At 40.3% G+C, this 21,353-nt stretch overlaps 2 protein-coding genes across 4 annotated transcripts; one reads left to right on the top strand and one right to left on the bottom strand.

Annotated features, from left to right (window-relative positions):
* The first annotated feature begins 1,149 nt into the window (after positions 1-1,149).
* LOC5578278 lies at positions 1,150-10,340 on the top strand. 3 transcript variants are annotated; one of them, XM_021837255.1, is made up of 5 exons: positions 1,150-1,513; positions 1,632-2,454; positions 2,525-3,681; positions 9,091-10,073; positions 10,159-10,340. In XM_021837255.1, exons 1-4 carry the CDS (start codon positions 1,265-1,267, stop codon positions 10,057-10,059), a joined length of 3,198 nt encoding a protein of 1,065 aa, XP_021692947.1. In that variant the 5' UTR covers positions 1,150-1,264; the 3' UTR covers positions 10,060-10,073; positions 10,159-10,340. The 3 variants fall into 3 exon arrangements, with proteins under 3 accessions (XP_021692947.1, XP_021692946.1, XP_021692945.1); XM_021837254.1 differs by having other exon boundaries at positions 10,127-10,340; XM_021837253.1 differs by having other exon boundaries at positions 9,091-10,340.
* LOC5578277 (uncharacterized protein C2orf42 homolog) lies at positions 10,087-19,744 on the bottom strand. The gene is made up of 5 exons (XM_001663755.2): positions 18,993-19,744; positions 18,006-18,933; positions 17,880-17,945; positions 10,758-10,919; positions 10,087-10,697 (listed from the first exon to the last, which is right to left on the bottom strand). The coding sequence occupies exons 1-5, from the start codon at positions 19,613-19,615 to the stop codon at positions 10,314-10,316; spliced, it is 2,163 nt and encodes a 720-aa protein (XP_001663805.2). The 5' UTR covers positions 19,616-19,744; the 3' UTR covers positions 10,087-10,313.
* Positions 19,745-21,353: the final 1,609 nt, after the last annotated feature.

The raw sequence follows: 21,353 nt of genomic DNA, 5'->3' as shown, positions 1-21,353 counted from the left end.
GTATTATTGCACTACTTTTATAAAAATTGAGATCCGGCTGGTAGGAGCACTAGTTTGAGGTTGAAAAACCAGGATATGTGAGGTTAGTTTCATTGGAACTTTCACCTGCGGAACATTCTCCGGCGCCTCTAAAAATACCATTGGATAGAGAAATGAGTTTTCTACCATTGGATCTCATTCAATTTCATACATTACTCCACTTAAGCGGTGAAAATAAATATATTCTTTCGAATGTTTTGAAATCATGGATGGGTTTGACATTGCTTTCGAAAATTTTGTAATTTGTAATTTATTTAGTAACAATGGTTTACAAAATGGTTTTACCATTTTTCAGGTCAAGGAAAAAATAACAGTGTTTTAAGAAAATTACAGGTAGAAAACTAGAAATCACAAAAGTAGATACAAATAGGTAACGAAAGTTAATTAAATTTAAAGTTGAAATGAGTTTCAACGTGCGTTAAGCGCATTCTTGAATGAATGCGAAAACCATAATCATGACGACAGCAGCACACCCCAGCGGACGAATTAACGTTTTGGGAGCGAATATGCTAAGCACACAATGCACGCCTTAAATTATATTATGATCTTAAAGTTTTTCACGTATTCTTGGGAACCAGTTTAAACGTTAAATCATTTCGCAGATCTTATCTATCCCAAAATGGTCAATATATTGATGTCGTCAAATGTCCGCTTAACTCTTTATCTTGCTAACTCTATGGTCCCTTGAATATCGAGTTATGGAGAGTTTACTGTATTGTAAACTACCGTGCTACGTTATAAGTTTCTAGTTTAAAAACCCTGGAATGTTCGATTGAGCTTAAGTTGGCATTTTGAACCATCTTCCCCTTCACAGGCTCCTAGTAGAAATTATTTAAGGTGTGCTTGTCCAGTATTTTCCTCAACGATTGGTTCAATCTCAACGTGCAAAAACTTGTGGAAAGCTTCCATACACTAAAATAATTCTACACATAGCCGGAGTTAGTATTTATTAACTTTTTCAGACCTCTATGTAACTCAGATTCCGTGTAGCAATTTTTGGATGTTGAAACGTTTTGGAAACGTGTCGAAACGTATTGAATCGCCTTCTCATATACGGTTGTTGTCTCCACTCCTAGCTTTCGCTCAATGTCGCCACCTACTGATCGACACAGCGAAACAGTTTTGACAGCGAACGTGAGGAAAAGTCGTGCTCGGATCGATAGTCCAGAAAATTTTCCAATTTTCGCATGAAAATCTCCACCCAATCGTCCGGGAAAGCCACGAGATGAACCGTTCGCAGGTGGCCAACCTGCTGGAGGAGTTGAAAAAGTCCCCGGACAAAGCCACCGTCTACCGGAGACTAGTGCGCGTTCGGACGGAGGTCATCAACACGGAAGCTGGAACGCAGCACTTTTTCGCCCTGGATGGAATCCGACTGCTGGTGGGCCTGCTGGCCAAACCGTACGAGAAGGTGCTGGAAGTGGTCCTCAGCATCCTCGGGAACTGCTGCATGCGCAAGGAGTGTGCCAAACAGGTAAGTTGGGTTGTCGGGGAGGGCTAAGGATTGCTGTTTTAAGAAGGAGCATCACACTTGGTGTAATTTACGCGTTAATTTTGGAAGAATTTATATTTGATAAATGTTTACTTTTTAGGCTTTTGAGGAAGGAATATTGGCGCCGCTCATTTCCATCATAGCCAACATTCCGAATCCGGCAATTCAGTGTCGTGGTTGTCGTTTGCTGGGGAATCTAGCGCAATTCCCGGTAATCACACATGCCATCGGTAAGGACAATAGCAATAATACGACGTACGCCCTGACGTCGATTTTAACTGATTCGAACAACACTGCCGTCCTGATAATGTCTATCCGGGCCGTTCGACAACTGTGGAATGAGAAAACCGTTCGCAATCTGATGATTGGCCAGGGTTGCATCAAAAAGATTGTCGATTTGCTGGTCAAGTTTGCGCGAAACGAAGCCAAGGCATTGGAAGATGTGGAATGTCGCGCCTCGGGGGAAACATTAGGGGAAGAGACGGAAAAGGTCGTAATCAAGCGATTGCACGCCCCAGATCGGACCATTACGAAGGAGAAGTTCAAGAACATTGTGCGACATATGGAGAACAGTCACCATTGTGATATTGTAGGATATCAGTTGATCAAGAGCTACCGTTGGAAAGATTCCCAGGATTTCAAAATGCCAGAAGCGAAGGAAACGGTAGAACTGTTCACCGGGATCTTGAAGTGTCTGCAAACCATAACGTCCACGATCACTGCTCAGGTGGCCGAGGAGCTGTACGGCGAGCAGGGTTGCGGCATTAAATGCTTAGTATTTCTGTGCTCCGAAAGTAGTCAATTTCGAACGTTGGCATTGAAAATAGTTTACCACCTAGCTTCCAATCCGGATGCGATTGGAAAATTGACTGCCTGTGATGTGATAACGATGGCTTCCGATCTAATCATGCACGCCAATTTGGGTAAGTGGAATTGGGGAGTTTTTCTGTTAACGAGTCAAAGGTACATACCTAACGATTCTTTACTTTTCAGACGATTCGGAAAAGCGCTATTGCACCAGTGTTATATGTCTGCTTGCCAAGGAAGCTTGTAACCGTGGTCACATCCGGCGCAGTGGTGCTTTACAAGCTTTAATGAAACTAGCCAAGCAGTGCAAAGAGAAGAACGAACTTAGCATAATACTATACGCCCTGTATCAGTACCGATTTGATAATCTTAGCTACGAAATTCTGCTCAACAATGGTCTGGTCAGCTTCCTGGTGGGAGTCCTTAACAATATCATAGCCGAGAAAGAAGTGCATCACATCAAACACGATGACGAGGAAACCATGAACACCAGCGTTTTCTCGAAGCGGAAATCCAGCAGCCAAAAAGCAAAACTCAAACGAAGTGATGAATTGTTTAATTTCAAAAGCTCCAGTTATTACCGACATTCGAAGGTAGCCAAAATTGATCCATACGGTTCGGCACCGGAATCGCCGGAAAGTGGCAGCAGTGGTTATGCTAGCACCAGCTACAATGGCGTTCGAAATCCCTCCAGTAGCAGTTCTAGTCCTGCTCGAACTGACGAGATTGACGACTTCGATGAAGACGATATCTATTCACCTGTGTGTAGCGACACCGAAGAAGACCCAGAGACGGTAGTTGCAAATGCGGTAGAAAGGGTTGCCCCTGAACCAGATACGATTGACGAAAACACCGAGGATGCAAAGACCAGTAGCGATTTCGACATCCTGGCCTATCTATACGATGACAACTCAAACACAAATCTAATGTCCGCAACGGATCTTGACCGGGAAGAGGAAGAACAAGTCACCCAGCCAGAACCCCGAAAGCACAACCACAGCTTCGATGAAACAATAGACGACAACGAGATACACGACATTGAGCTGGAAATCGTATCGTCGCAGGCTTTCGAGAAGAACCCAATGCAACCAATTCTAACGCTGTTGTGGTCAATATCCAAATCGCACAAGGGACTGGAATTTGTGCATCCGGGGACGTTGTCCACGTTGTTAAAGATTTGCAAACTCACAAAAAAGCCACGTGGGCGAGCTTTCCAGATCATTGCCAACATCATCAAGCACGTGGATCACTTCTTGCCGCTGCTGAAACAGGACTTTGTCTTTCGATTACACGAGTGTAAGGTGCCGTACAGTTCCCACTCCAGGTGCTGGAGTTGCGATGAGGTGAGTTAATGCATAAAAGCATTCAAAATATTTACTTTCTTGATACTTGATGGGCCTCGAGTCGCTACCTGAGCCAATCGCTCCCCCTCAACTGTAGAAACGTGCAACGTAACCATCACAACGCTGTTTGACGTGTTTTATAAGTATGGCATAATCCACTTCTTTACCTACCTAATACAACACATGATTCATGCGAAGAGGCAAAATGCGATTTCTTGTTGACCGCCGAGTACAATAAAGTGACCTCATTCAGCGCATCGCTTGATTCCGCGCTTTTGGTCGAGATTTATCGAAATTTAGGGGAACTTAGATATTAACCCACATTTCTATTCGTATACAGGCATGGGAAAAGTCATTCATTCACGTTCTTCTTTATGAATCCCTTCGGTGTGTTGTCAGGCTCCAACTGTTCATTCGCAGTCGCATGATTCCTCTCCCAATGGAACACTACGACTCTGAATACAGATGAACTACCGAAAGAATGAGCACAGCGAATGACTAACGCAAAAAGAAATGAATCAAAGCAATCGTAGTTCACGTGTTTGTTTTGGATCGCAGGATTGTCGCTCGAGCATTCACAAGTGATTCAATTCTTGGTTCGCAACTGAATGCGAAATTGCATTCATTCTTTCGAGCCATAGCATTGCTGTTTGATTCCGCGAGTTATGCAGGTGATGTTGCGTTACATACATAAGTAGTAGAGATGGTCGGGTTCGGGTTTGAAAATTTTATTTTGTTCAGTTTTGGGAGCGGGTCGGATTTGAAAGGCTAAAACATAAATATCGGGTAATGGTCGGATTCGGGCTTAAAAAATATCGGATTGGGGTCGGGTTTGGTAAGCATTAATAACAGATCTACAATCGGAACGCGTCCTTATTGATCAGAAACGATGAATGCTTATACTATTTTTTTCAAAATCGATCGAGTGTTTCTTCCAAAAACAAATCGAGTTCAGGTTTAAACAGTGGCATATTTTCGGTTTTGGGTATGGTCTGGGTGTGGTAATCAATTATTGTCTCGGGTTCGGGTCGGATACGGGTTTGAAAAACTAAGATAAGGGATGGTACACAAATTATGTCACGCTAAATTACAACTTTTTTTACCCCCTCCCTCCCCTTTGACACATTTTTTGTATGAATCCTCCGCAATTTTTATAAGGCTTGCCACGCTTGGCTCAACCCCCTCTCCCCCTTGGAGCGTGAAATAATTTGTGCATGACCCCTAAGCCGGGTTCAGTTTAATAAAATATAAAACCAAGCAATCTCTAATAGATAGCAAAAAATATGTAAGGCTTGTTCATTTAAGAAAGTGGACACGTGTTTTTACAGTAAACTTTTATTTTCGAACAAATTCATGAGTTTACCTAAAATACATGGAAATCAACGTAATTTCGACTAAATTCACATAAATTTGAACATTTATTGAGCATTGCTGGAGAATGCTCTTACTTTTCTTATTATACCTCCCATAAGGTTCTGCACAACTTTTTTCGAAACTTTTCGTTGTGCTGCTGTTCGTTGTGACCACATTTTCTTGAAAAAATCGATGGAGCTTGCTTCTCTTCCATCCTTCTTAAGATGTCGTTTGATTATTGCCCCATATGTTTCAATGGGGCGTAGTTCTGAGCAATTGGATGGATTCGATCATTTTTCTACAAATTCGACTTTTTCCTTCTTGAGCATCTCTAAAGTAGCTGAAGCATAGTGAGCCAATGCTAAGTCTGGCAAAAACAATGGAGGCATGGTATGCTTTTAGTAGATGGGCAGAAGCAATTTTTTAATGCATTCAGTTCTGTAATTTTCGCTGTTGATTGAACTCGTCGTGAAATATGTAGTATTTTCATACTGCAGGAGCAAATTTCTTGCTATAACAAATCATTTTTCCCAAATTTTTCTGTTGGGATGTATCGTACGTCGTCAGGAATATCTGTTTTGGCCAAAGCGTTGAAAAAATTCAATTTGGACACTTCGCGATTTTAGCCAAATCTCGGAACGACAGTTTTTCTGTACACTATTTGTGCAGAAAAAAATTGCGAGTCGCCATGTCAATTCGACCCATCGCTTGGAATTTATAATTTTTTTATGTCAACTTTTGTCTGCTGTCAAAATAAGCACTTGGGTACACACTGAAACAAAATTTTATTTGTTTTTTTATGGAATTTTCACACCAAAATGTTAATATATAGGTGTCCACTTACTTAAATGAACAGTCCTTATACCGCTAGTCGGGTCTTCTTTTGAAATATCATATATGAAATAACTTTAACATTCTTCAACTTTGTGTATTTCTAGCTCTGAGAATTTTGGGAGGGTTTCAATAATTCTTGCATGTTTCTTAGTTGTATATATACGTGGCACATTTGCAAAGTATGAGGCAAATCCATCAAGCAATAAAAATATTGCATTATAAGCAAAAAATGTGTGTCCTTCAAGACAAAAAGGGGCCACTTTGGACACTTTTAGAAGTCAATATTGATTTAATAATCGTAAATAATGACTTTTTTCATGAATCTTTAACTGATTCTATAAATTATTGTCCATTGTGATATTTTTGAACGTGTTTTATTGATAAACATAAATTAGAAAACTGTTAAGTTCAAACACTTTACACATATATAAAACTTTACAGCATAAGGTACTTTTAATATTTTCCACTTTGCAGTATTATATTTCTAGTTTACCTTTTTTAATTGAACTGTAAGTTACGAAAGCTTCATTGTTTAAGTTGATACAAACGAATGATGTAACTGCCAAGTACTGCGATGATCAATAGGGTAACGACTGTTTATTTCGTTCATAACCGCTAACAGTTGGCGCCAGCAGCAAAAAGTACAGACAATAACCTTTCGAACATTCAGTTTCTCTTACCGGCCGCCGAGCGTCGACACTGATGTTTGTATGCCACTCACTGATCGCGCTACGCTGGATTCTCAAATTTCTCAAACTTTCAACACAAGCGCATGGAAGAATGGTAGTCGGAGAACTGTCAAAACGTATGGAAAATAATGAAAATCGTAAAATACTTGCAATTAGGAAAGTGGATCAAAAAAGTAGTGATTACAAATCAAGTGTAAATTGAATACATAACTTATTGTGTTTAGTTCATCTTCCGTGGTGCTTTCATTGCATCAGGATTTCGTTTTTACTACCATTGAAAAAGAGCCATCTATTGCCTTTTCAGTTTTGAATATCGCCCTATTAGTTATGTTCAATAACATTCGTTCTGATGTCATATGAACGCTATGAAGAAGTATCGCATTAATTCTTGTAAAAAATGATTTTCATTTCAAGTGCAATCTATTGTGTATAAGAATAATTTTTAGGACGATCGCAATCAAGCAAAATTTTGATTTTGTAAGAAGCTTTGTGGTTCTCAATAGTTTTAAAATGGCATAAGAGCAGTTCATTATAACAATTGAAGGATACAAAAAAACGTAAAATGTATAAACCAACACTCGATAATGAAATAAAAGTCTTAAACTCAAGACCTTTTATCAATAGGGAAAGTGTACCAGTTATGGCCATAATAATTCCCTATTTCGCCATATGAAAAATATCAAACACTTTCACATTTTGAAACTTTTTGAATGTCATTACATCAAGATATAGTTGACATCTTAATGCTTAAACACACAAAATCATTTAAAATTTGAAAATTATTGAATTACCCCGTATAGCGAAATAGGGAATCACTATGTCCATAACTGGTACACCTACCCTATTTCAGCAATATTATTTTGAAAAAAAATTAATAGAACAATTATTTTCTACCTAAAACTATCATCAATTTTTATGAAACATGGCGGTTTGATAGTTTTGTGATGCTTCCAACAACTTCGCGAGCCAAAAGCTCAAAATTTAAAAGTATCCCAGTTGGCCAATTTGCTTATTTTGTTTTTCTTTTTGTTGTTTTCAAACCCCTATTCCCTCTGCTTGATAATTTCATAACGCTCTTTCAAGAATACCCTACTTCGTTTAGCAAATTTATTTTAAACGGATGCGTGCATGGTGCATATTTTTTCTTAGATTTAAACAACATAACTTTCTCTAGTCTACCAAGCCAACTTTTTTGTTGTTGTAGAAGTTTATACTATCAGTTGTGTAAATTGCTTACGAAACGCTTGCCCTTCTTGTAAGAGCAGTACCGAAAAATTCACCCCCTTCATACGTTACGTAATTTGTGTACAATACCTTGTTAATTGTGCATCCCCATCCAGTAACTAGAAGCTGGACATATTCCATACGAAGAGTCATTTTAATTTATTTTGTTTGCATCGGTCAGATTCCAGCATAAAGCGCGACCAACAAACGTTCGCGGCAAACAATCCTCCAAACGTTCCCGAAAGAATCACGGAGAATGAAAGATTGCACTCACTTGTGATTGTGTTGAGATACATTCGCAGCGCGACTCATATTGATGTGAATGAATCAACCAATGAACACACACATCAGAGAGTGTTGGTTAATTTTTCTTACCTGCGTTTTATCTCTCTCTTCGGGATGAACGCGCGACACTTTCTATGTAGTGTTGCTGTGATCGGGCTTCACAGGAGACACACGCTGGCTCAGGAGTGCAAAATGAATGTAACGTGAAACGATTTTCCCATGCCTGTTCGTATATAATGGAGATACATCACAATTTTTGCTTAAAATTATTATTTACAATCTTTTCCAGTTCATTACACATATTCTAAAATACGCGAAATGTGGGTCTTAGGTGCGCCGAATTACGGCGCTTTAAGATATTGCTCGCAGCACTTTACACGTAAATACCCCAAACGCTTTCCTGTCATCTTCTATTAACGTCCAGGATTTATTAGTGTGCAGAGCAACTGGAAGAATCAGTGTCTTGTATAGCACGAATTTTGTCTTTGTCTGCACGCAACGAGACCACAGCTGACTACGGAGCCAGTAAAAGCCCTATCCGAAGATGCTTTTCCACTTCGTAGGTAGCATCATAATAGCACGTCACTAATTTACCAAGATACACATTTTTTCCACTAGTGTGAGTGTTCCCTTAGTAGACGGTCCCCTATAGTCGCACTAGTGGCTTTTCACGGTCATTTCGTTTTTATGGATCATGCACAAATTACGTCCCGCTCCAAGCCCCCCCCCCTTGGAAGGGGTCAAGCCAAGCGTGACAAGCCTTACATAAATTTTAGAGGGCTCATACAAAAAACGTGACAAAGGGGGGGGGGGGTAAAAAAGTTGAAATTTGGCGTGATATTATTTGTGTACCATCCCTTATATCGTTGCAAAATATTTTATGCCGAGATGTTAGATAATTTACTGTATGCCGTTACAACAGCTTTATTATTTTTGCCCGACTTTCGACACAGGACTCAGCTATATTTAGGCAACATTTTTTGTTAAAACATGTATTCTTCCCCTTTTTTTTTGCCTCTTGTAGATGAAATCCGCCTGCAGCGAGCTGATGACTCTTTTCGGAAATATTGGGGAAACAGGCTACGGTCAAGGAGAAATTGCCCACATTCTCCGAACTGGAGAGCGTACCTTGCAACTGCAGGTATCCATCATCGTTATGTACGTCGTTCGTGATATTAAACTGCTTCACAAGCTGCTGTACGATATGAAAATTTTGAAAACTGTGATGAACATTATCCTCAATGAAAACGACGACGAAGAGGAGGAGGTGTATGAACAACGACTGAGTGTAGCCGCCTGCTCTGGATTGACCACGCTGGCTCAGAATTTATGCATCTGCGGCGAAGAAGAAGATACAGGAACACCCAGTGAAATGTTGGAGGCCAAGGAGTTTGACAACACACTGACGATTTGCAATGAGAGCAACAGCAGTGAGGAGAAGGTTACCTTCAAGGTGACAAACGCCAGTGGAGTGATTGATAGTGTGCGAGTTAGCAAGAACTTGTTGATTCAGGGAAGCGACGTATTTCAGCGGATGTTCGATGGCGATCATTTCATAGAGTCCAAGAACAATGAAGTGTTTCTGAAAGAGAATATAAGCGTGGATGGGTTAAAGTACTTCTTCTACCTGATCAAACTGCAAACCATGAACAAACTAACAGGGATGGCACCACCTCCGAAGGTCATTGAAGCTAGTTTAGATGCACTGAGTCTATCGCAAAAATATCTACTGCCAGGAGTGGAACGATCGGTTCAGAATATAGTTAAAACATTGCTCAATGATGATTGCGTGCTAAACGTTTTCGAATGGTCACTGAGAAACTACAACCAAGAACTTTTGGTCGCATCAACTTACTACTTCCTATACTCAGACATTAGCGGAGCGGCCAAATGCAAACTATTCCGAGCCGCGAATAAATCAGTCTACCGAAAAGAGTGGCGACGGCTGATGCACGAGACCATCCTGTGTCGAGTACTACCCAACGTAGAATAACCGAATCCCGAATGGTGAGTCTTTTGAAGTTACAAGTAGTTCTGCGCAGTACGACAAATTGTGATAGATTCAAATGCTTTTCGGATTTCTATTTCGCAGCGCAGTAGTTGACACAAGTCGCAGTACAGTTTTAGATCTACTTTTACAGGTTAGTCATCACTGTTTATTTGTAAAACGACATATTTATTTGCATTGTGTCCGTTAGGAATAGTTAATCCCCTTTGAGATGTATATTTTACACATTCCAACCCCCATTATAAAGCTTTATGTAAATTATCGTTTGTCCTGAGCATTTCATTCGATGCCGAAATATCCTGTCCGGTCTCGGGGATTGTTTTCTGTAAGGGAGGCCTCACGTACAGATGGTTTTCCTTGTGTCCATACTGGAAGGTGATTCGTAGCTCTCCGAATCGGCATTTCGGAAGCACTCCCGCAATCCACTCGACGGTAAAGTAGTGCACGTTCTTGCCATGTCCACTGCGGTAAGTGCCCATCTTGATGTAGGTTTTGTACTGGAATGGTTTAATTGCCACACCTTTTGTGCTATTTTGCTGATCCTTCAACGACTCACTCAGATCTATTTCCTCGAAAGTTCCGTCCGCCGCTCGGCAGAAGGACTTTTCAAACTGTAGAGCAGTCTGAAACAAAGGGATGATTTCGTCAATATTGCATACAAAATATATAGCCAACTATACAACCTTATTGGTTTTAAACACATTTCGCAGACTTTTGTAACAGGTAAACTTGTAGATATGGCAGGTTAGCCCTTTACGGGGGCCATCTTCTAGGATAATGTTATGGTCAGGCGTTCTCAGTCTATGGCCAACGGAGAAGCGAGCCCGAAGGCACTGAAAAAAGTTCTGGAAAATAAGCAGTTTCAGAATAAGGGACATAGTGGCAAACTCGCGAAGGTCTTAAAATCACAAAAAAAAAAGAATGCAATAATGATAACAAAAAGGTACGTGCAGATATCTTACTGCGATTTTTTTATTCTTCTATACAGTGATACCTCCATGAGTCGATGTTCCATGACTTGATATTGACTGATGGAACCATACTAGAAACAAAATTTCATGGTTACTATGATGGTCCCTTGAAACAGTTTTCCAAAGGATTGCTGTTCCATGACTCGATATTTCCATGAGTCGATGGTCCCCTTAATATTGACTCATGGAGGTTTCACTGTAGTAATGCTTTTATTTGGTTAAACATTATATACGACAATAATGGAAATAATCCAGATATTATAGATTATTGGTCTCGAAACTAGAGTTACTTATTTCTCAGGAGCACATAAATGTACTGACGAGTCTCCAACCAAACTAGAGTTACTGTGCACGTGCTGTAGACTTAGGAGCAGGAGCCTCAATGCTGGCAAGACCACTGGCGCGCATTGTGAGACCTTTTTTGATGCTCTTCATTTTTCTTGAGATGCGTCTCAATGCGGTCTCATGCACTCCGTCACATGCGCTGTTTTAAATTCAGCGCAATAATTGATGTGATGACAAAAATTTTCAACGAGAATCGAACTTAGTACTGCATTTGGTCCCTCGGTAGTGCAAAAGGTACCCAAGTTTGACAGAGCGCAGTACACTTTGCACGGCATACTAGATTGCCTCATGAGCCATAAAATTTTGGGCAACTGCAAGGGACATAAAGGTCTTTGATGTGTCTTTGTTGTAACTTTTGAATCGCGAGTCTTCGACTATTTCATGTAGACCATCTAGACTCCTGCATAATGAAGCGAAAATAGTTGTAGAGGCTCTTCGTTACTAAGCAGTTCTCGCGAAACATTACTAAAGGACCTATGTACAAATGAGAGATTCTCTCCTCTCTCGCTCTCATTCGATTATAACAGTGGAATACTAAAGCTTTTGAGAAGTTTTTCACTACAGATCGAAAGGCAATTTCAATGACTAGCGTTTCATACAAAAAACGAAACAGAAGAGGTTAATGTGACTCAGTTATTGATCAAAGAGAAAGTAAACAAAGAGAGCCTCTCATTTGTACATAGGTCCTTTAGTAATATTTCGCGAGAGTTGTTTCACAACTTGGATACTTATGGCGAAACGTAGCGCAGAGCAGCGCATGAGACGAGTCTCCTCGGGTGCACATCACCCAGCGCGCGTCCACTCCAGCGGCTTTGGGGTGGTCCATTTATTACGTAAGGCAATTTTGGGGATTTTTCAACCCCCCCTCCCCCCATGATAAGATTTTTTGTGTGAAAACAAAAAAATAATTGTATGGCGCGTAAGAAATCTCAGACGGCGGTGGCTTGGTGATGATGCAATTGATGTTGTCACGCAAAACCTTGCGATGACGCTTGGCGCTTCCTTTTCCGAGTTCGGTCTATCTTCGGCAACGATTGTAACAAAACTGATGCTCGGCTGCTTTTATGCGGTACGCAATGGATGAATTCTTCTTGCTCGCTCGCTGTTCACTGTTCGTCTCGCTCGCTCTCAAGAGAAGGTCATAAAAGGGACCGGCAGCCGCGCAAATTCAATCATTCGTTTGTTTCAATTCGTCCAGAGAACACTACTACGACAATGGCTCTACCTAGCAGACTGCCCGTAAGTCTACTGGTGGAAAGCGGCCCCTCGCAAGCAGCCGGCCACGAAAGTCGCTCGCAAGAGCGCCCCAGCCACCGGAGGAGTCAAGAAGCCGTATCGCTATCAGCCAGGAACGGTCGCTCTGCGTGAGATCCGTCGCTACCAGAATTCGACGGAGCTGCTGATCCACAAGTTGTTTTTCCAGCGCCTGGTCCGTGAAATCGCTCAGGACTTCAAGATCGATCTGCGATTACAGAGCTTGGCCGTCATGGCCCTGCAGGAAGCGAGCTAGGCCTATCTTTGAGGATACCAACATGTGCGCGATCCACGCCAAGCGTGTGACCATCATGCCGAAAGCCTTCTAGCTGGTTCGTCGTATCCGTGGCGCACGAGTTTAAATTGAATTGGGACACAATTTCAAGCGAAACGGCCCTTTTCACAACAGTGCATTCCACGTAAAAGAGTTACGGCTAGAGATGTTTCACCTATTATTATTGATTAATTTATTTATTTAATTGCCAATTGAAATTTCGGATGATTAGTTTTCCAACGGAGTGAAATGGAAAACAAAGTTTTACCTAGGTTCCCGTCGAACGGCGGTAGCATTTTTGCAGTCTTCTCTGTGCGCTTATTTGGTTTCGATCGACAATTTCTTACCAAATCAAATCATCAACAAAGCTATTGCTGATAAGTTTTAGCTTTCAATTCGACAAGTTTATACTGATCGCTTTGACATGCATGTAGTTAGCGACGACGACAACGGCATTATTCAATCATCGCTAAATGCGAGGCAAACCGGGATCCTCATTCGAGTGCCGTCCCCAATTTATCTCTCATGCACACAATGTTGAAGATTGCCCTGCAAGAGCGCGATGGGAAATTGATTTATTGGACCTGTGATTCTCGAAAAGCACTAATGTTGACGCTAATGAAAAATTGCATGCAAATGACTGACCGAAATATGAATCCATCACATCCATTCACCAGTAATGTCGTTCTTCACGGTGTAAAATTCTCATAACTCTCTTTCAAATGAAATTGTCGTCCTGAAAAGGACGGTTGGCGGTAGTCACAATCGATTGAACTGGGTTTTCATTCCATTCTTAGACAGAAACACACCAAAAGATTACCGAAGACGATTGAATTAAAATGCGGTCGTGCGCCTGCGCGTGAAGTGGAATTTGATTGGCTTCGACTGAACACGAGATAATGGAGAGAAGTAAGAAGAAGACCGAAAGAGGCGTTTCCCTTTGAATGACGAAAGTGGCTAAGATATCGCGCAATGATGTCTGTGTCAGGAATACACAAGAAAAATGTGCTTTTCTATGAAAAATAAGACATGCTTCGATATTTCTCAATTTATAATAGTTTAGTCATGACAATCAATAGTTTTCATTGTTGGAGTAGATTCGTAGAAAGATTTCCAATCGATTGGTACAAGAATCTTGAAAATCTATCCGGGCGTTAGTAAATTATTAACAGTCAAAATCTAACCACTTTTCGTGACGCGACCCATTTTTCGTTTTTCGAAATTGTACCCCAGTATGTTGCCGTAAGACGTTATCCAACGTCAAAAAAAAATATTTGGTAGACGTAATAACCATCATCATTGTACACAACCGCTACCAAATATTGTTTCAAAAATAGTTCCCAATTTTGAGAAATAATTCGTTGCATTTTGCCATACAAATATGGTTTTGCGTTACCTTTAAGCGATTATTTGGATTTTTCCAAGGGGGTGGTCACTCTACACAGTGTGCCTGGCACAACTTAGGCACATCTCGGCACACTGACTGGCTCTATTTTCTATAGGGGAAGGGGTGGTAAAATGAACACCTTAAGGAAATCATCTTGTTTCTGATAGAAAAACGAAGAATTTGTATAGCTCTTTCGCACAATATAAAAAATAGGGATGTAATCTATAGCAGCGACATGGATTCAAACTAAAATAGATAAATTTTCACATATTTTCATCGCTATCAAAAAGCGATGCAAATGTTCATTTTACCTGCACTATGTGGGTAAAATGAACAGCTGTGTGTGGTAAAATGAACACCATGCAAAAAACGTGAGCATAACAAATATTTCTGAAAATTTTCATTGCCCCACCGAAAATACATCCATTAAAGATGGTAACCCATTCAAAAATAATTCTAAAGGCATCAGATGTGACATCATATCATAACGATATTCACCTCACTGAAAAACCTCAAGTCTTCCGAGCTAAAAGTTACGTCAGTTCTAATTTTCAAAGGTGATTTTCTAAAATCTTACTTTTCGTTGATATTTTCACTTCAATTGACCTACGTATCAACTCGAACACTTAGATTTATGCTCTAAATCGTCCGTGTGTGATAAAAAATCATCGAAATTTGTTTTTTCTCGGTAAAAGTCACGGTGTTCATTTTACCACCCCTGTTCATTTTACCACCACTTCCCCTAATGGGTTGCTATAAAAATACAATGAACTGAAATTTCATTCTCAGCAATCTTTGATAATTTTAAGTTGTTTGCGTTCTGTCAGCTGACGGAAAAACTAATATGGGCTACAGCAAAACACGCACTCTTGTTATGTCCCACTCAACAATTTATTTTTTATTTTAGATCGAAGCTCTGGAACTTATACCAAACTTCTTAGGCGGAAAAAATGACAGAAACAATGAGAGGGACTTGAAAATTGTTCGGATCGATGAAGTTCTCAATTCAGGTGGTTAAACGTAGACACGTTCTCTTCGATGAGAGAGAGGGTTCGGTTGTTAAGTGCCCCACACATAGCAAGGATGTGGCTACCCAGGCTTAATCCCCGGCAGAATTAGCTACAGTGTTGAAGGACACTAAATTAAGCTTGGTTTAGATGTTCAAAACGAAGTTTACACATTTTATGAAATTTTAAGTGCCCGAGGGAGGAACCAGAAAAATCATATTTATTAGCTCATATTGAAGGTATTTTTCTATAAGTTTGGTTCTTGGTGGCCACATTAATGCCGATTCCAGGAAATAACTGTATTTTAAAATTTGCCCCTCGTACACTCAGAAATAAAAATAGTCACAGAATTACTAAAGTTTATGCATTAATGACTATTTTCAATCTGCCTCTCTTTTATTCTGCTGTGAATTTTTATACTAACTGTCATTTCGACTGGATTGAAGCTTAGCGATGGTTCAACCCAGGTGAATTGACAAATAGGAATAAAATTCCCAGCAGGATGAAAGATAGGCAGATAGAAAATAATCATAAATTACTAAAATTCAGTCATTCTGTGACTACTCAGGGCAAAATGATAACATTAGCAAAATTTAAGTCTAGGGATGATTACAAAATGCCATCCATTGTATTTCGAAATTGCTAGGCCCTCCCCCATCTGTCTCGTTTTTTTCAATGCCTAGCACTTCAATGCTTTTGTGAATCCCCACTTCTTTTCCAAATGCTTAACGTATTTTTTGAATTATTCCCCAGTTCGGCAAAATTGGATTTCCGTGGTCTCCGTGCACCAAAAATGTTTTGAATTTGAAAGGGCACGTCCAAAACAAATAATTGGTTGGCTTTTTTCATATTATTCCTGTCACAACAAATGCATGGAATGCTATGATTGCTACGATAAATTTCAGTTCAGGGTATTTTTATAGCTCCTGGGCACGGTGTACTACATTAAGAAGGTGATATATTCCGAAAACTGACAGCTACTTGACGACGTCATTCCTATCCACCTCGAACAAATTTGCGAAAAAAATGATCTAGTGGTCCGGAAGGTATATGGTACGATAGGAGTGACGTCACATGTTTGCAATCAAACTTGATATTTACATCAGTAAAGAGCCTGCCTTGTTAATTTTTATGCCGTGGCTCCTGGGTTTATGGTGAAATTTCTCATCTGGGCACATCGGCACACCTAAAGGCACAGTAAAAAAACGTTGGCGCAAATTGATGCGCCGGCTTTGTGCGGAGTGACCACACCCTTGGATTTTTCGTACATATAGGGCCTTATTCTGAATATCACTTTCACGTTCACTTACACTTCACCTTCCAGTCACTTCACTTGTTTTGCTCTATTACCGTTGTCACGGACGGTGAAGTGATTGAAAATGAACTCAGTGGAGTGACAACTGCGGTAAAGTGGTATTCATCATAGGCCTTTGCACTGTTTTGATTTTGTATGGGATTTTGACTTTTACTGGCCTTGTCGTTTACATATTTCACGAAAGAGTGAAAGGGATGGGTACATTTTTGTGCAGAGCCCTATAGCATTGTTTATAGTGAAATGCCACGAATAGTCACTTGTTGCGTTCAATCGATTTTGAACATGAAATAGATATGAACTGTAGAATTTTGTTTGTGTTTCCAAAAGAATTACATAAATATTTAAATACAGATTTGTTTAGCAGGGTTTTGGAAGTAGATTTGGAAGTGTTGTGCCATCGGAGTAGGCACGACGAATTATTTTATTCATAGTAAGCCATTTCGAGATAGATAATTTTTCAGCTTTTAATTGTCTATCACTTTCAAAATATTAAATGTTATTTTTAAGTACGGAGCACTTATCGATTCTCGGTAGAAGACCTGTCTCAATACTTCGTAATTACCAGCTAAAACTATGCTCATTATATTATTTTTGATAAGAAACGTTTTAGGAGATAGGAGTCCAAATCCTTCAATTTTAATATACAGTCGACTCTCCACATCTCGATATCTCTCCCTATGTCGATGATTGCTTCGGTCCCTTTATTCTGCATACGATTTCTCTCTCCATATCTCGATATCCTCCTTATCTCGATATCTCCACTCGATGTGTTCCTGTCGTTTTTTTTTGTTCCCAATACTCTCTACATATGTCGATATGAACATTATCAAAAGTTACTAGACCAGAATTAAGTGGTTCAGATCAATTTGGAAACTTAAATGAAGTTTGTTTGTTTATTATTTTCCTAGTAACGAAGTGATTTTTAATCTAGTGCTCAATAAATTAATGTTCTTTGTCCCGATCTCTCCCTATCTCGATGGTCCCTTCGATATCGAACTTTCCGGACTGTGGACATATTATTTAATTCTTTATTTACAGCATATAAAACTTACTTCCTTAGAACAAGGTTGTAAAACTTATTCGAAGCACGTAGGGGATTTGATATATAAAGCAGAACTAAAAGTGCTGTTTTATAGAACTGAGAAGAACTTTATTTCATTAGTAAGTATCAAAACTTCTATCTGCAGAAACCATTCGTGTGACAGCACTAGAGTACGATCTATATACGAAAATAATAATTCACAGAACTTACCTCGTGAATGCTGAAAATCTGCACATCAGGTTTCCCATCGCCACCGTATTGTATCACAGAATTAAGCTGAAAAAAATTGCACAAAATATAATAAAACTATCGTAATAAATTCAACTCTTTAAGTACCTGTTCTATCACAGATTCCAGCCAGCTGGTAAAAGTCAAATTGCACAACGTCGCTTCAAACGAAGGCAGAGAACCATTGCTGTTTCCATCATTCGCACCGCAATGTGTGGTCATCATAGCGTTTGCTTCGACCCGCGTCAGTCTGTTGAATACTACTCCATTCGACTCAAGCACTCTCATCAGCCTTCGCACGTTGTAGCTTCCCTTTTTCATGTGCTCCTTATCAATCTTACTCGATTGTCTCAGAGCAGCCTTCTTCGTAGTCACTTCCAATAACTTAACGGGCTTCTTTTTCGTAACTTTCTTCGCTTCGATTCCCAATTCCAGACTAACAGTCGAAGACGGTTCAACGACCAAGCCAAGTTCCTCGTCAGCTGGAAACACCACATTGTCGTCGCTGAGTTCGATATCCGATGGACAGAAGTCGATCTGATCCGTCAGACTAAATTGATCCATCAATTCTATCTGGCAGTCCATTAGCTGAAGATTTTCATCATAGTTTGGAGCAAATACCTCTTCTGGTGAAATACCCCGTTCTGTACTGTTGATTAACTCAATAACTGGCGAATCAGAAAGATTCTCCTCTTTACAAACATCGACGTAATCGGATGGAGCCAGATTTGCTTCAAATTCTAACCGGCAGTTGATCAGCTGCATATCAGTGTTGGTTAATGCTGACGATTCATCAATCGTTGTAACGAGAAATTGTTCCGCGGACTGTAAAGCGGAAGAACCATCCGACGTAAAATCATTTGGCAATAGCACCAAGTTGGTTAGCGTTGGGGTTTCAATGGAAGCTTGGATTGACGTAAGGAACAAGTGATGGAATGTACTTTCATATTCCGATTTATACTTAGGGCTGCTGAAAACAGCGGCTGCAACAATTTTTTGATGATTCCGATCCAGACCTTGGCAATCGCAGGTGACACTGAAAAGCAATAATTAATTAATGAATAAAGGACCGTGAGAAATGTGATTAAATCAAACCTTGATGGCATCTTTAGCTCTACATGGCAGTACGGAACCAACTGGTGCAAATCGTCGTAGCATTTGACCACGAATATATCATTTGAAACTCTCTGAACCAGTGGATCGTCCGCACCAGAACTTATCTGTTGTTTCCATATTTCTTGCTTCTCCACATCCGTAGCGTCAATCTTCTCTAGCACTTCCTTGTTGATCACGAGACCCTCCGCCACCTCTTCAGTGGCAGCAGCAACCCGTACATGTTGACATGTACCGTCTATATCCGTGTGGGGTTCACAATCCACGTAACAGATTCCAGTCTTCAGTTCCAGTTGCTCGTCCGCTCCGTCCACACAGTCCCTTATTTCCACAAAACCACGGTCCTCCTTGTTCCCGTTCAACCGCCGGATACTGTACAGCTTCGCAGATTGATCTTCGAGTTCGGCTTGTAATTGTACCGCCATAAGTTGATCACATTTTTCTACTATTTTCCCACTGTTACCCAGCAATGGGCCACCACCCTTCAAGACCTGACCGCACTGTTTGTTCTTGCACTGTGCTGCCCGATGACCGTTGAAGGTGCCACATTTGGGACATTTTTTGATGCCCCGCTTGCTCCACCGGGATTCCAGCTTAAAGGACATCTCCACTCTTCGATTTCACATCCGAAATACCTAGCAATTTTATTTGCAGCAAAACTATTCGAGTTGAAGCCAAAATCCGCCCGAACTGTTTTGTTTTCGACCAGATGATTTTGACGTTTCACTTCACCGCGGTTGCAATTTGAGCAACTAGGGATGTCAATGCCGTCCCAACAGTTTTTCCTACTCGCCGCAGAATGGCGCTAGTGGCTGTGGACCTACACTGAGATGAATTTTATGGTCCATTTTACGAAACGACAACACTGATGATATAAGCTAATTTTTTTTTTTTTCAAAGCTAAACGATCAATTCGACATCTGGTAGGCGGGAAACGTACCGTGCGCACACAATTTACATTTTTTCTCGGAATGGTTATTTTGTAGACGATCAGAGAGCATTGAAAAACATGGTACACTTTTTTCCTTCGAAAATGTACAGATCCGGTCAGTGCTATTGTCTATGCAAGAAAAATCGCTAAAAGGTAACTCGAAAAATATTTGTATGGCGGGCAACATAAGTTATAAACTTCCGGATTCTTTGTTAGTGGTTAAATTTGTTGTGAAATTACGCGTATCGCAAACAGAGCCGTTGCGTTGCCTCACGGCGCCCTTGGCGAACCTCCATTTGAGCGTCCCCTGGTCAAAGTCAAAACTTGTCTCTTTTTTAAGAAACAAGTTTACGTTAAACATAACAAAAAAAATCCAAAACGATTATTTTCAAAATTCAACAGTGACTTCTATGTTAACCTATCAACTGAACACTAAACTGCCGTGAATCGCAAGTCAGTCCCATCTGCATTTTCGTCAAAACTGAGTTGAGTTCAGTTTCCAACATTATTTCCAATGCTCTTTGAGCTCCACTCATAAGATAATATGATTTGTTCAGAAAAATTAGAAATCGCTCCCAATACGACAATTCGTCCGGTGGGGTGTGCTGCTGTCGTCATGATGATGGTTGACGAGAGCAATGTCAAACTCATTCATGGTTTCAAAACATTCGGAACAAAATATTTATTTTAACCGCTTACTTCACTTATGTATGAAATTGAATGAGATCCAATGGTAGAGAATTCATTTATCTACCCAATGGTATTTTAGGGGCAGCGGAGAATGCTCCGAAGCGTGTTTTATTCAAGCGCAAAAATCGCTCAGGTGAAAGTTCCAATGAAACTAACCTCACATATCCTGGTTTTCCAACCTCAAACTAATGCTCCTACCAGCCGGATCTCAATTTTTATGAAAGGAGTGCAATAATACAAAAAACGAACGTATGTAGAACAAAGAGAATGGATATTCCTACCTATCCGGCCTAAATGTTTCACTGTTAACCGTCTTATATCAGGAAAATAAAACATTTTCCCCCATAGCGGCATGTGATGGATGCGTAAAAAATCAAATCTCTCATCCAAGTTGCGCTACCAAAGTATAGATGGCTAACAGTATGTTGCGTTTTGCGATTGGAAGCGTAAAGAAACAGCCAGTCAAATTGTCCCATAATGAAAAGTAATCGCATATCAGTCCCACTACAGATTTCCGCTGCGTGTAACATCAAAAAGAACCGTGTTTTGATCATCTCTATAGGCCTCCAAGCGCGAAACGCAACATACTGTTAGCCATCTATACTTAGGTAGCGCAACTAGTCAGATGATGAGAGATTTGATTTTTCACGCATCCATCCCATACCGCTGGGGGGAAAATGTTTTATTTTCCTGATATAAGACGGGTAACAGTGAAACAGTTA

The sequence above is a fragment of the Aedes aegypti genome, chromosome 1 (genome assembly GCF_002204515.2).
Source record: "Aedes aegypti strain LVP_AGWG chromosome 1, AaegL5.0 Primary Assembly, whole genome shotgun sequence".
NCBI classification, from domain to species: domain Eukaryota; kingdom Metazoa; phylum Arthropoda; class Insecta; order Diptera; family Culicidae; genus Aedes; species Aedes aegypti.
Note: the sequence above shows the minus strand (reverse complement) of the source record. Positions and strands in the feature narration are given on the sequence as shown.